Raw genomic sequence first — 15473 nt, forward strand, 5'->3', positions numbered from 1 at the left:
TATAGAGAAAGAGACTATCATATTAACTGAATAAATATTTTATTGATTTTGAATTATGCCTGTAAACATTTTCCTTTCCGAATCAAGAGAGGAAATGCACAATGCTTCCACTTTTTATAATAATGTAACAATATACATGTTATTATAATGTTTGCCATGTTTATTGTTGCTTCACTGTCTGTACTCTTTAAGTCTGTCTGTCTTGATTATTAATGATCAATTTAACAGAATTTCTCAACATATACATTACGTGCATTGTAGGTTAAGCATGACACAGAATGTTAAGTGCAGGCAAACAAATCTATATCAGAATACAATACAAGCAGGAGAACAGAGCACAGGACAGATTTTGCAGGGGTATTCTTGTTCTTCGATAGCACTACAGTATCTAATTTCAACATTCCTATGAATTAGTCTGAGAAATGCTTTATAAAAGAGTTACGTTGCAGATGTCTGTTGCATCGCAGAGATCTTTTTAAATACTAAATATTCTATTGGTATATATATATATGTGTATAATGCATTTGTTAAAAATAAAGCACACAAGTGGCCACACAAAATCTTTTTTCTTTATAAACAGTATGTGTTGTAGTTCCTTGTTGTGTCTTCTATTTAAACAAATGTTACAATTTTCTCGCTGAATCTGAAACTTATTTTAAAACCAGAGATTCTATACGGTTTCAGCGGCAACATGTGGCCCGTGCCTAACGCAAAGAATCTATAACTGTCGAGTAGTTTTAATTAAATACAATGAATATATAATAAAAGATTAATAGAAACTAAATAAAAAATAAATTGTTATGTTATAACCAAACACAGACCAGAAGTTAATTTTGGGCCATGCGGGTGCGTCCATCTATTTGTTGTCTTTATTTGGGATCATCTGCAATGTTCTACTGCAATGGCCATTTAATAAATGTGTTTATTTAGAAGAAGAAGAAATGAATGCACTTCACATCTAAAAAGTCAAAAGCCTTTTGTGTTTTAAGTTGAGAACTAAACCCAAATGGAACCACTGTTCTCCCGCGAAGGGGTGAAGGGTGAAATCATCTTCAGGCTTGTGGAGAAGATGCGAAAACCTGTGTGGAATGAAGACTTGAAATTCTGTGTTCAGGGTACAATGACAACATGAACAACTGAAATGAACAAACCTGTTAGGGATCAAATATAGTTTTTTCCTGAAACACTAGCTTGTTTGACTGAATTCTCCAGTTGACCGTATATTCTCCCGTCTTCTGAATTTCTTGCCTTAACTGTAACATTCAGATGAACGACATTACAGACCGCCAATGGCAATAACATAACATAAACGTTTCATTTAATCACTGTATGTTATTTTATGTGTATTCGTTACTTTATCCAAGATTTGGTTCTTGACCGTCGGGCTGTTCGGGTTAACCTCGGAAGCTGTCACTTCAAACCTGAGCACATTTCGGATAACTGTTAAAATGAGAAATTGTCCATCACTATGTGATGAATAATGCACATGACAATGTTCAAATGTCCACCGTGATGTATGTGTAAGGTTTGGACCTGTACTCACTTTTGCACACTACTCCTGCGTCGTATGCATGACTGCAGGTGCTTTTCCCCCAACCACCAAATTCGCAGTCTCTCAGGTTTGACTCTTCGCTTGTGCAACCGACGTAATCCATCCATACTTTCCCAGCAGTTTGTCCGAAAAATGCATTTGGCAAAGGCTGCACGTTCCCACCGCAGCCCAGCTCTCTACAGAGCACCACACCATCAGCGACGTCCCAGCCGTTGTGACACATTGACCCCCACTGACCGTCGTGATAGACCTGTACTGTGCCTTGACAGGAGTTGTTGCTCGCACTCGCCAGTCTCACCTCTTGAAGGATTTGAAATGACTGTTTTTATTAAATCCAAGCATATAACGTTACAGTGGGCCTATATTTATTGTCAAATAAAGTAGTAAGAAGCCATTGCTGCGTCCCAATCTGCATACTATCCGTCCTAAATAGTATTGGGGAAAAAATTGAGTATGAATTACTATGAAATTTAGTATTCTCGAAGTACCCGGATGGTCTACTACTTAACGGCTGATATTACCCAGAGCTCACCGTGAGAGCGTGGAGTTTAGTGATGCTACACTGCATTAATAAAATAAAATTAATAAATGTAAGTATACAGTAAACATTGCATATGAAATAATGAATGAATAAATACTTAAATGCAAGTATTTTGATGTTCGTTACACTTAAGGATCAGTGTGTCATCTAAGCTACAACGGCTACTTCCGTTTCACGTTAGTATGTTCATATCTTTGGTATGTCCCAGTGCGTGCATACAGTTTTGCTACGCACTAAAATGTATATATATATATATATATATATATATATACTTTTCCATAACAAAAGCAGTACATACTTTAAGGGCATATTAGAAGTAGGCGAATTGGGACGCAGCGATTTTGTAACAGTTAAGGAGCGTTGTTAGGCCTGACATGAAATGATGTTAATAAAGATATTATTGCTCCGCCGAACAATGTAGTTCCTCGGAAACGTAAACAACAAAGTGGTTGACAAGCAACGCAGGCGCAGCAACATACAGTGGCGCAGTGATACTTGTGTAATGTGGTCCCCCCTTTTTGGGAACAACAATTTTACATCATATAATGTTTTGAGAAAAACGACTATTTACGAATATGTAAGAATCCTATGACAAAGCCGTCCGGCTTACCTCTACAGACGACACCTGCGTCTTTATTGTGCGCACAGTTGTGCGTTCCAACTGGGTTTGCTGGACAGTTAAACAACGACCCCTCGGTGCCGGTGCATTGGACTTCATCCATCCATATTCTTCCTACGCCGCTTCCGAAAAAAGCACCTTTCTTCACTTCTACCGCAGTGCCGCAGCCCACCTCTCTACAGACGACTTCTGCATCGTTTATATCCCAGTTGTCGTCACAAACGGTTCCCCAGAGATTGCTATGAAGAACCTCCACTCTTCCAGAGCAAACACTGTCGCCACCTACCAGTCTCACAGCTTCGAGACACATTAAGTCAACAAAGTGTGACAAAAACAAGCAAATACTTTGTATATAGAAATATCTCATTCTGTGTTTGTTATCGAGATACACAGTCCAATAGATTTGACTTTTACTGACCTCCGCAGGCAACCCCTACATCGTAGGAATGTGTACAGATGCTGTTTATTCCAGGGAAGGGACATTCCCTAAGTGAAGACTCACTTCCAGTACAAGCTAAACCATCCAGTGATACCAGACCTGGTCCTCTTCCATATGTGGGTCCAGCGTATATCTGTTTAAGAGGACCACAGCTAAGCTCTCGTCACGTCACGATGCCCTCCATAGTGTCCCAGTTATTATAACAAACTGAGCCCCAGTCTCCGTTGTAACGCACCGCCACCGTTCCTGTGCATTTATTTGGCCCATTTACCAGTTTGGCATCTGAGGAAAAAATGAAACTTTTAGTAAACGTTTTGCTAATTGTTTAAACGAAATTCTCATAGATCAGTCAAACTTACGCCTGCAAACAACTCCTGCTTCCTTATTGTGATTACAGGTGTTTGCCGTTCCTATTGCTAAACAGCTTTTCACATGGCTCTCTGCCCCAGAGCAGTTTTTGTTAAATGTCCATATTGGACCTGTACCCTTGTTAAACGTAGATCCAGTTGTGGCATATATAGCGCTCCCACAACCGAGCTCTTTGCAGATCACATCTCCGCCCAAGAGATTCCAGTCTTCGTCACAAATCGTACCCCATCCCCACTTGGGATAGAGGATCTCGACCCTCCCGGAGCAGGCGTCGTCTCCATCCACCAGCGCGACCTCTAAAGATGAGACAAGCAGTCAAAGGGCGATCAGATCAGAACCTCACGATTGGGCATTTTTCGCCGGTCATCGCTCTCACCTGCACAGATGAGTCCAGCATCATCTGCGTGGGTACAACTGACAACTCCCCAACCGTTAAACGTACATTCTTCAACAGAATCCTCACGTCCAGTGCACGACAGACCGTCCATCCATATCTGTCCAGAGGCCGATCCAAAAACGGCGGCGTTGGAGTACACTGTTGTTGGCTTTCCACAGCCTTGTTGTTTACACACCACAGCCGCATCCACCGTGTCCCAGCCGTTGTCGCAGACTGTGCCCCACACTCTATTGTGAAAGATCTCCACTCTTCCTGAACAAATACTACTGCCGCCCCATAACCTGACGATGGCTACAGAAGTAAAGGTTAGTTTTGTGGACATATATAGAACTGTACCAACATAAGAATGTCTTTCAATACAAAACCAAAGTTCTAATTTAAAGAAACTTTTTTTTGAAATAGATGACTTGAACCATGAAGAAGCCAAAAAGAGTCCAGAGCAGTTGGAAACTCCTTTTATACTGTTAAGAAGCAACTCATGGTGAGGCGTCAAGAAGCTGCTTGAAAATGCAAAGAATGCATTTACATATTTACATTTCTAGGCAAAAGGTTAACAGAGTTAAGACTTTCCTTCTAGTCACAATTTTGTGGGCATGTAGTCTCCCAGATAGCGAAGATGATTGATTTAAACTGACAGTTTACCCAAAAATGAAAAATCTGTCATCATTTACTCTCATACCCTCTTGTCATTTCAAACCTGTATGATTTTCTTTCTTCTGCAGAACACAAAAGAAGATATTTTGAAGAAAGGTGATAAACGAACAGCACTGGACCCCATTCACTTCTATTGTATGGACACAAAACCAATGCAAGTGAATAGGGCCCAGTCAACAACATTCTTCAAAATATCTTCTTTTGTGTTTTGTGGAAGAAAGAAAGTCATACAGGTTTGAAATGACAAAAGGGTATGTGAATAATGACAGAATTTTTAGTTTTTGGGTGAACTCGATTCAATGTTAAATTGGTGATTCTAAACATTAATTCAACATTCAGTCAATTATTTTTGCTTCTGGGATATGTGGATGTATAAGCATAAACAAAAAATATTTTAGTGCATTTCGATATATATACTGTATGTACAGTATTCCACAGCCGTGGAAAAAAAACAGACCATTTCAAATTTTTCCATTTTTTTCAATTGACTATTTTTAGGATGTGTTGAGGTAAAATGATTATGTTTGTTTCATTCTTTAAACTACTAACAATATTTTTCCCAAATTTCAAATAAAAATATTGTTTCTATTTGCATTTATTTGCAGAAAATGAAAGCTGGAGAAACAGGTGAAAATAACAGAAAAGATGCTCTGCAGTATTTGAGGTCTGACAAAATACAAAGAAAACAAGTTCATATTCACTTGAAAGCAATACAACACAGTCATATTTCTACATGTACTGTATTTAGGAAAAGTTCCACAATTTTTTTATGATAACCTGGATTTTTATAACAGTGTCTTGTCATGCTGTCAGTCTTTCACATGGCAGTTGGATGACTTTGTCACTCCTGAGGTTTGATTTTATTAAAATTCAACAGTATCGTTCTATCGCAATAGCAAAATCGTCTCAATATTATCGTGCTCACATGACTGTATGAAACGATAGGTCTTCCAGGCCTAACATGTAGAGAATGTTAGAAAAAATAACAGATGTTACCTTTGTAAAGGTCCATCTCGTGCAATTATTTTATTTTATGAAAAGGATTTTTAGGTCATTTGACCAATCTCATACTATGGCCCGGTTTCACAGACACTGCTTAGCTTAAGCCAGGACTATGCTTATAGTTATGTCACTTTTATGAAAATCCCTTGGAAGAATACATTACTGGTGAGCATCTTGAGACAAAACAACGGCACTGATATATTTTAAGATATTTCTGGGCAAGTTATATTCAGTTAAGACAGGTCACACATTCCTTTTAGTCTGAGACCTTAAACCTTGTCTGTGAAACCGGGCCTGTAACTCACACCTCCAAGCAACAGTTATGATCAGCGGATTAAGAAAAGAAGATGCTTATGGGCCGTTTCCATGTCATCATTTGTCATTTGAAGTATAGCAATAAATACCGTACCGCGGACGTTATACCGAGGTATTATCGCACAGTGAGATTTTGATATTGTTACATCCCTATTCAACAGACACTGGACAGGAATGGCCGAAATGCTGATTAAATTAAATTTCGGAATGGTCTCTTTCTTTCCACGGCTGTATACGTGTATGCTGAGCGTTATCGTCAAATGAGGGTTTTTTAAAAATATATAAAATTGTTTTTTACTTTCATCAAGAAAAATGTGAGATTTTGAAAAATATTTTTTAGAAACATCTCTCGATTAGAGCATGAGTGCAAATTTAAAAAATGTTATCCCTGCAGTTTTTTCTCCTAAAAATAAAGGTGCCATGTAAGAACCAACCAACTTTGAACATCCGAAGAATCTTACTGTTTCACAAAAGGTTCTTTGTTGTGGGAAAGAATCTTCAAATGATAAAAAAGTGAGAAAGAAATGGTTCTTATTAGAATGTTTGAGTAAATAGTTCTTTGGGGAATCAAAAATGGTTCTCGTTTGTCATCGCTTCGGAAAACCTTTTGGAGCACCTTCATTTGTAATATACACTGAAAAAAGTTAGACTTTGGATCAACTTAAAAAAATTAGGTCAACTTGTTACAAGCTATTTTATTAGTTTTTCTCAAATTATATTTATGGCTTGGTTCAAATCCAAATGGAAAAATATGTTTTTTGCAAAATATGCAAAAAAAAGTTGAAAGTACATTTCAACAAACCACCATTATTGTGATCAGTGTTTGCTTTAGTTGGGCTCTTGATCCCTGACTTTGAACAAATTAAATCTCTTTTCTCTTTAGGTGTTTACAATAGTGTTTCAATAAGAACACTTGTGCATTAATAAGAAAAGAAGAGATGCTTTAAAGTTAAGTTTTTGTGATGTCTATCAAGCTTTGATAAAGATGAGAAGTTAAATTAAATAATGTGGAATATGATCTTTATGACTGATTTTAATGTCCTGGTTCTTAAATGCAAAGATACTGTGATAAAATAAACAGATAAATGTCTTGGCACACTTAGACATCAACAGTCATCATACAAACCTCAACATGGTGACAATCATAAAATTAATTCAGATAAACCGATCAACTGCAATGCTGGGAGTCATGAACGGGTTTTGTACTATGATGTTACCCAGCATGCATTGCAGCATGAAGCTTTCTTTTGTTGATTGTCACCATTGTCGAGATTCATACACTGATTCTTCATGTATAACTGAGTAAGCAATTTCACAATTTTTTGAGTGGTTTCTATTAGTTCAGATTGAGTTTTAGTACCACTGTTTAAATCTCACACTGTAGGATCACACAATATTCACACATTAATAACACACTCCTGAGCAATTATATATATAAGTCACCAATCGCTTGATCCTAATGGATATTAGTTTTCATTGCTTCAACTCAATGAAAACTTATCATTAAAATATAAGAGCCCAACTAAAGCAAACACTGATCACAATAATGGTGGCTTGTTGAAATGTATAAATTTTGATTTGAACCAAGCCATAAAAATTATTTGAGAAAAACTTATAAAATTGCTTGTAATAAGTTGACGTAATTTTTTTAATTTGTCCAAAGTCTCACTTTTTGATTTGACCCTAATGCTGTCAGTCACTTTTTTCTTCATATTATCTTTGCGTTTCACAGAAAAGTTGTTTGTTATAAGTCTGAATGAAAAATGAATGACAGATTTTTCTATTTGTGTAAACTGTCCATTTAAATGAACTCACGGTCACAGATGACTCCAACATCATTTGAGTGGTCACATGCATCGGTGTGGTTATCCCATTCACATTCCATCACCAAGTTCTCGTTCCCAAAACAGTTCAGGTCATCCGTCAGTAACGGTCCAGATCCCTCACCAAAAAAAGCACTTTTCTTTACGACTGAAAGAGGACCACAACCCACTTCCATGCAGATCATATTCCCTTCAGTAGCATCCATATCACAAATGGTGCCCCAGTCATCTGTGTAAATCTCAACTCTTCCAGAACAACTGCTGGTACCATCCACCAACTGAATCGAACCAAGAGTGGGTTTCACGACCCCTGCATTTTCAACATTATCTGTAAATCAGAACGACAATTCACATTTCAGCATATCTTCAAGTTGAAGTGTTATTTGATATTATCGCCTCTGACAAAACCCATTGTGTCTTTAAAAACCCAACACTAACTTTGAATTTTTTTGTGTGCAATGTCTCTCACCTAGTAGCAGAATGAAGCTTAGGAGGAACAGCATTTTCATTACTGAAAAGAGACAAAGATAATTTTTTATACTGTAAATATACTGAACTAATGGTGAACAATGTGAATAGAAAACAACTGAAAATTTGAGAAGTCAGTGGCACAAAAATAAATCAAACTGAGTTATTAACTTTAACAAATTGACCATTTCATAAAAGTCCCATAAAAACTGCAAAACATTCTGAATATTAACAAAACTCTTTCTGGTTAAATGACAAAAGGACATGTATTTACTTTCCTTGTTTAACATCTTTCCTGATCTCTTTAACTGAAGTTTATTATGACACTAAGCGTTGATATTCCCTAAAAATAATTTACGCCATCCCCCTAAAGACCAAACAAAACTACTACAGGCTACTAATTAATATCTCATTTAATTTTTCCCACACTGTCCCTTCATTTTAAATGGTATTAAAATATGCAATTGATGCAATTAATGGCTAAATATCTGAAAATAAAGAGGAGTAAAACCTTTTGATGCCATTCCTTTGGTTGTTCGTTGTGCAGGTGAAGAGACCGAAGGTATAAAGAATCTTTGTTAACAGAAGTCAGCATTAAACCCCAGTGCCCCTCCCTCTGACTCCAGCAAGCATTTCACTGCTGTGTACATAACGAATACACAAAAATAACCATCACACTGCCAGAAAATGGGGAATCATCACATTTCACTACTTGCGATTGAGATTTTGTTTCCAGTCACAAATATGTTATAATGTGAGCGAATCAATCTGACTACACTGGGTCAGTCAGTGTGTTGTGTTATAAATGCCAGTTATAAATAGCTACAAAAAACTACAATGTTCACTTTTTAGGGTTTTACCTTCCATTGGGCATTTTTACATTTATGTAAAAATATGACGTATTTTACAAGTCACAGCTGTTGTACCGTTACGGTTTCAGCATGAAGTAAGCAAAACAAAACGAAGGAATTAAGAAATGCAAAAAGAAAAAGTGTTGTTTTCTATCACTCCTTTCTTCGATTTCTTGAGACTTTGTCGTGGCTAAGACGGACGCATTTGTTAATCAAATCTTTATTTAACTATTCAAATAGGTCAAATTTAGGCTGTTGCAAATTTGCTTGTGCTGTTGAAGGAATATGCAAATGGGAATGTTGAAAAAACTCAGGAAAAAGTTGAAAAATACAATTGTAACCTCATTTACAACTAATTTACAACAATGAGTAAAATGTGAAATGTCATGTCGTCTACTGGTTTTTATACACTGGGGTCCAAATGCCCCCACAATGATAGTAAAAGTTTCACATTGTGGGGACAGATGGCCGCTCACTCCAATTCACATGGATTATTAAACATAGGCTTATGATGTTTATTTGAAAATGTAAAAATGCAGAAAGTTTTCTGTGATGGTATAGGTTTTGGGATTGGATTAGGGGAAGGCAATAGAATAAACAGTTTGTCCAGTATAAAAATCATTACTCCTATAGAAAGTCCCCATAATGTATAGATGTGTGCGTGCGTGTGTGTGTGTGCGTGTTTTCATCTTTGTATTTCCCGGTGGGGACCTAAACCTGAAGCACACCAACTCAATGGGGACTCGTGTCACCGTGGGGACCAAAATTGAGGTCCCCATGGGCAAAAAAGCTAATAAATTGTACAGAACAATATTTTTTAAAAATCTAAAAATGCACAAAGTGTTCTATGATCTTTAGGGTTAGGGGTTGGGTTAGGAGATAGAATATACAGTTTGTACAGTATAAAAAACCTTACGCCGGACTGTCCCCACGGAGATAATAAAACATACGTGTGTGTGTGTGTGTGTGTGTGTGTGCGTGTGTGTGTGTGTGTGTGCATGTGTGCGTGTCAAGCTAAAACTACTTTGTTTTGGGTCAACTATTTTCCCGGTTAGCAATTTTCCAGGTGGAAATTTTTTAACTTCATATTTCTGTGGTTGTACAAGTACACAAATGCAAATTATCGCTTGACTCTTAAAATGTTCCTGGCTTTACCTGTCTTGCAGTGTATACAGCATTGGACAAATGGGACATGAAACGGCTTGTAACAACTGAAACCATTAACATTCAGGTTTACAAATGACCTCATGATTCACATGACCTTGCATGTTGCATGCACTCTTTGGATGTGGAAAAACGTACAAACCTTTACATTTGCGAGACAACCCCATAATGTTTTGTAATAGTGTTTTGGTGTCTTCAGGAACAGGTTTCTGAGACACTGTTTTACATTAATGCTTACATTAACAAGTCCTTGTACACAATATTTTGGATTGATTTTTGTAAATTTATTAATCATAATTTGCTTTTGAATTTTTCTCTATTGTTTAAAGATATGTTGTTTGGTAATACAAAAAAGAATGAATATTTTATTGTCAATATTCTACAGTATTTCATATCCATCGATGCAAATTTTCTCATCAAAAGCCTTCATTTATTCCTTTTAAAAATGAAACTCAACAGTACATTCAGGCTCTTTCATATTCTAAAAACACTAAAGCCCATAAAACTTTAGACCTGTGCTTATTTTTTAATATATTTTGTTAAAAGTCACTGTGCAATATTATTTTTATTTTTTTACTGAATAATTGTTTCTTGAATTTTTTTGTTGTTGTCGCTCGTTTAATTTTTTTATTTCTCCTAGCTTTTTTGTTTGTTTTGTTATTGTTGTTTTTTTCAACCTATTTACTTGTAATTTATTGTAACTACCATTGATTGAAATGTAAATTTACACTTCTTTGTATTTACCCTTGGCAATAAAAAAAAGAAAAAAGGTAAAGTATTTAAACGGTACACTCGGCCCAGTCAGTGGAAGAAGCAGTTTGGCAGCAGAAGGCGATAGAAAGCTCATAAGTGTATTTCATTCTCGTCTCGTTCAGTGTAGCGCAGTGTCGTTGCTAGGAAACGCTCATTTGTTTACTACCGCCGTGTCACGTGTTGAAGTCGCGTTTGTTCTCGCTTGGGCCTTGTCCACACGAACACAGGTATTTTCAAAACCGCAGCTTTTTCTATGCGGTTTTGCCGTTCGTCCACTCGCAAACCCAGTACCCGGTCACCGAGACCGAACTTTTTTAAAAACTCCGGCTATGATGAAGATTTTTTGAAACTCCGGTTTCAGTGATGTCGTGTAGACTGTGAAACCGGAGCTTTGGCGTATGACGTTGGAATGCGTGCCGTTATCTCCTTTGTTGAGAGGAGGCTGGCTGCAGACGATGGGGCGAGTGGAGTTCCACCCAAAAGCGGAAATACGTCACCTCCACTGGAGCGCTCGAGCGGAAATACGTCGCCTCCGCTTGAATTAATAAAGGAGGTCCAAAATGGCGTCGATGTTAGCTCTTAGAACTTTTTTATTTTGTTTTTTTTTACTGCATTAAAAAAACATACAAAACAACACAAGACGAACAGGATACGTATCCCTAACAGATCCTACTACATCAATATTCATAAAAGAAAGAGAGGGAAATAAAAGAAGAAAAACTGTTTTCAAGTGATTCGTAAAACAGCTTTAAATCTATGCAATAAAATCTAAAAGAGGGTGCTATAGACGATATAACTTAGCTTTATGTAGGTGAAATTTCTCAAGAAGTATCAATAATTTCAGTGTTTTGTCTATTAAAGAAGATCCAGTGTTACAGTCCAAGAAAATAATCATAGAATCATCTATTACAATTAATTTATGAAATGTATCAAAAATCAGCATAGAAACCTGCTTCCAAAAATCTCGCCAAAAACTACAACTGCAGAAAAAATGTGAAAGCGTTTCAGGTTCACCTTTACAAAATGAACATAATGGTATTATGGAACATAATGGAACATAATTCCTTATTAAACTTATTAATGTAAGCATTACATGGATAATATCTATGCAATACCTTAAAATGAATTTCCTTTACCTTATTGCGCAATAAAAAACGATTACACTCTGACCATATGCATTCAGACAACAACTAAAATATTGGGTGAGACATTTTCTAATGAAAATTCTATCTACCTCCTATAACAATATTTGGGACCTGTTTTACAATTGGGTTATAACTAAGATGTGTTTTAATAAGAAGAAGCAATTGAGAGGAGATGTTATTCACAATAAAATAATATCTCTCTAGATGAAAACGTCAACCTTGAAAAAAATTGAAATTGCTGATAAGTATAAATCTCACCATTACTATTTAATAAATCTGAAACAAAAATAATCCCATTATCAAACCATTCTTTTTTAAACATTGATTTGTTCTTAGATAATATATGTTGACTATTCCATAAAATGCATGAGTGCGGAGAAAAATTGTGTTTGAAAGCTACTTTCCAGGCTTTTAAGCATTGCTTGTGGGAAATGGACAGTTTAATGGGACGTTTACTACATTTGAAATCACAGGATAGCAAAAAAATGAATCCACCACACTTCTGTTAACGTAACTTATGTTTTGATGGCTTGTATTAAAATAACGCAGTCAGTAATGAAAGTACATGATCGTTTTGTATCTGTATTAGATAGCGTTCGTTGTATAACGTTAAAACCCATATGAGATGGTTGCTTTCACATTTAATTTCTCACTTCTAGGGCTAGGATTAGCACAGAGGATGCAACAATTTGCATTTTGAAGGTATGTTGGCACTATAAAAGTCTTTTTATATGTGCACATTGAAAGGTAAGTATCTATTTCTTCTATTTTATGTGCATCTGTTTCATAAACAGTTGTTTTTTTATGTTTTACTTTTTGAAGGTACCTACACTCCCGGCAAAGACAACAAGGGTTTCACAGGATGGTGCAGTGGCCATTGACATTTTGCAGGCAAGTGTAAATCACTTTAATGTTGATGAAAATGGCTTATGTTTACTCGATATTAAATCTTGTTTCATGTCTGCAGTTGCCAGATGACAGATGCCAGATGTGTTCATTTATTGTCAGAATTGTGACTGTCATAATTGTGTTTTGATACTGCAGGTGTAGTGAATTGGAAAAGATTCACACCATCTCCAGGTGCCGTCGCCTACAGTGCAGCCAGCTTTACAAAGACTGGGGCTGGCTACAGGGAAATGCACAACGGGGAGTGCTTTTGGGGTTTTCACACGGATCACAAATGTGCATTGAAAATTGCCAGCTGATAAAACCTGTGCTTTAGGGATTGTATACACATATACCATATAGGCTAAATGAAACTCTTAACTGGCTGAGTTAGACAGTGATTAACAAAACCAGCAAGTCCCCCCAGCTGTCATTGGCTATTGAAATCTTGCTCTTCATTACATATAGAGGCATATGCATTCGTGAGTGTGGTGGTGCTCATGGGTTGTCGATCTGGGTCGGGTGAGTAGGTTGGGGAGAATCAGAGTATACTCACTACAAAAAAATAGACTACACCACTGTGTCTATGTATGCGTGTGTGTCTTTACTATAACTTACTGAGCACCATCTTTACTGTTTATTGTCAGTACTTTGAATGTTTTTTCTTCAAAAACAATTAAAACCGTTAAATTATGGAAATTGCTCTTTATTATTTTATTGTGGGTGATTGATATATGGTATTTTGTTGTAAATAGGTCTACAAACATCTGATTAAATCCTAAATTATTTTAATGTTCATATGTTTTATTGTAATATAAACTAATTAATTTAATGTTTCATTTAATGTACACTGCTAAATATCACTAACATAATGTTTACTTTCTAAAATATATGGAATGTTACATGGGTAGTTGAACTGTATGGTCAAAAAACAAACAAGAACAAAAGGGAGAGGGCCCTCAAAATACGGATTTTAAACATACTGTTATGTTTTAATGTCTGGAGTAGAAATTGCGGGGGATTAAAAAGCCTTCAGCGTCTTCGTGTCATAAAGCATCTTCACGCATAAGTAGTTTAAATAATCGAATTGTAGTGTATTACCCTCTTGAGTGGAGCTCCACTGCCCCCTCGTCTACAGGCCCAGTGATGGAGATCACAGTGTTATGGAGGTGGAAGAGGGTTCTAAGCCAGCCTCAGACACTTTAAGTGTTCATTGACATCTCTTACGCACACCTGGTTAAAGAAAAAGATGAATAGGCCTGGAGAACAGTCACAAGTGTGCAATACCCAGTGGCTAAGGAGAAAGAGCACTGGACTGAGAACAGGTGGCAGAGGTTCTAAGCCAGCCACAGACACTTTAAGTGTTCAGCAACATCTCTTATGCACACCAGGTTAAAGAAAAAGATGAATACGCCCGGAGAACTGTCTCAAGTGTGCAGGATCCAGTGGCTCAGGTGGAAGAGCATTGGACTGAGAACAGGTTGCAGAGGGTTCTAAGCCAGCCAAAGACACTTTAAGTGTTCAGCGACATCTCTTACGCACACCTGGTTAAAGAAAAAGATGAATAGGCCCATTGGTTTGTACTAAATTAAGGTGCTTTTGAATTATACTACCTATCCATGCCAAATACAACAACACTTCTACATTTTATATGTAAAATGACTTCTTGTACCTGTACAGAGTCCATTGTATGTGAATGTGACTTGATGTAAGAGTCTTTAATAAATTATAAAGAGTTTAAACAATCTTGAGCAATTCTCTTACTGCAATGCAATAAACACATATGCATGCAGTTGCTTTATCTGGCCACAAGATGGCGAATTGATGCTAGAAACATAATGCTGGTAGATCAGGGTTTGAACTCCTGCCTTAAATGTCTTGATTGAAATCTCACAGCTTTGAAGTTTGTTTAATCAAAACAAGAAACCCAACAAACACACACACACACACACACACAACACACACACACACATACACCAGAAAATAAAAAAACAATATATGTACACAAGGCCCAACCAGTGGCTCAGGGGAAAGAGCACTAACACCTAATGCAGGTGCCCAAGGGTTCAAGTCCAGGCTCCGAGAACTTTTAAGTGTTCATTATCATATTTAATGCCGTTCTGTGAAAGTAAAGATAAATAGGCCAGGAAAAGTGTCATGAATGTGCAGGACCCAGTGGTCTAGGGGATTGGATGTCAAACGTGTTATGGGGTTCAGATCTGAAGAAATAGATACACACGCCCGAAGAATTATCACAAGCGTGCTCAGGACAGCACTGAAACTGAAACAAGAGGCCACAGGTCTGCAGGTCTCAGTGGCTTAGTGGTAATTGTGCTGGCATGAAAACAGATGGCAAAGGGTTCAAGGCTGACTAAATACACTTTAAGTGTTCAGCAACATCTCTTATGCACACCAGGTTAAAGAAAAAGATGAATACGCCCGGAGAACCGTCTCAAGCGTGCAAGACCCAGTGGCTCAGGTGGAGGAGCACTGGAC

The 15473-nt window shown here is 37.0% G+C and overlaps 1 protein-coding gene across 2 annotated transcripts; it reads right to left on the bottom strand.

The window, feature by feature from the left end:
- Window positions 1-14924, bottom strand: LOC130548016 (deleted in malignant brain tumors 1 protein-like). 2 transcript variants are annotated; one of them, XM_057324429.1, is made up of 12 exons: window positions 14079-14924; window positions 8691-8819; window positions 8181-8222; window positions 7704-8039; window positions 3897-4208; window positions 3511-3816; window positions 3131-3433; window positions 2704-3009; window positions 1544-1852; window positions 1355-1440; window positions 1152-1253; window positions 1-1079 (listed from the first exon to the last, which is right to left on the bottom strand). In XM_057324429.1, the coding sequence occupies exons 2-7, from the start codon at window positions 8701-8703 to the stop codon at window positions 3315-3317; spliced, it is 1128 nt and encodes a 375-aa protein (XP_057180412.1). In that variant the 5' UTR covers window positions 8704-8819; window positions 14079-14924; the 3' UTR covers window positions 1-1079; window positions 1152-1253; window positions 1355-1440; window positions 1544-1852; window positions 2704-3009; window positions 3131-3314. The 2 variants fall into 2 exon arrangements, with proteins under 2 accessions (XP_057180412.1, XP_057180411.1); XM_057324428.1 differs by lacking the exon at window positions 14079-14924 and having other exon boundaries at window positions 8691-13742.
- Between the last annotated feature and the right edge of the window lie 549 nt (window positions 14925-15473).

Source organism: Triplophysa rosa, linkage group LG24 (genome assembly GCF_024868665.1).
Source record: "Triplophysa rosa linkage group LG24, Trosa_1v2, whole genome shotgun sequence".
In the NCBI taxonomy this organism is placed as follows: domain Eukaryota; kingdom Metazoa; phylum Chordata; class Actinopteri; order Cypriniformes; family Nemacheilidae; genus Triplophysa; species Triplophysa rosa.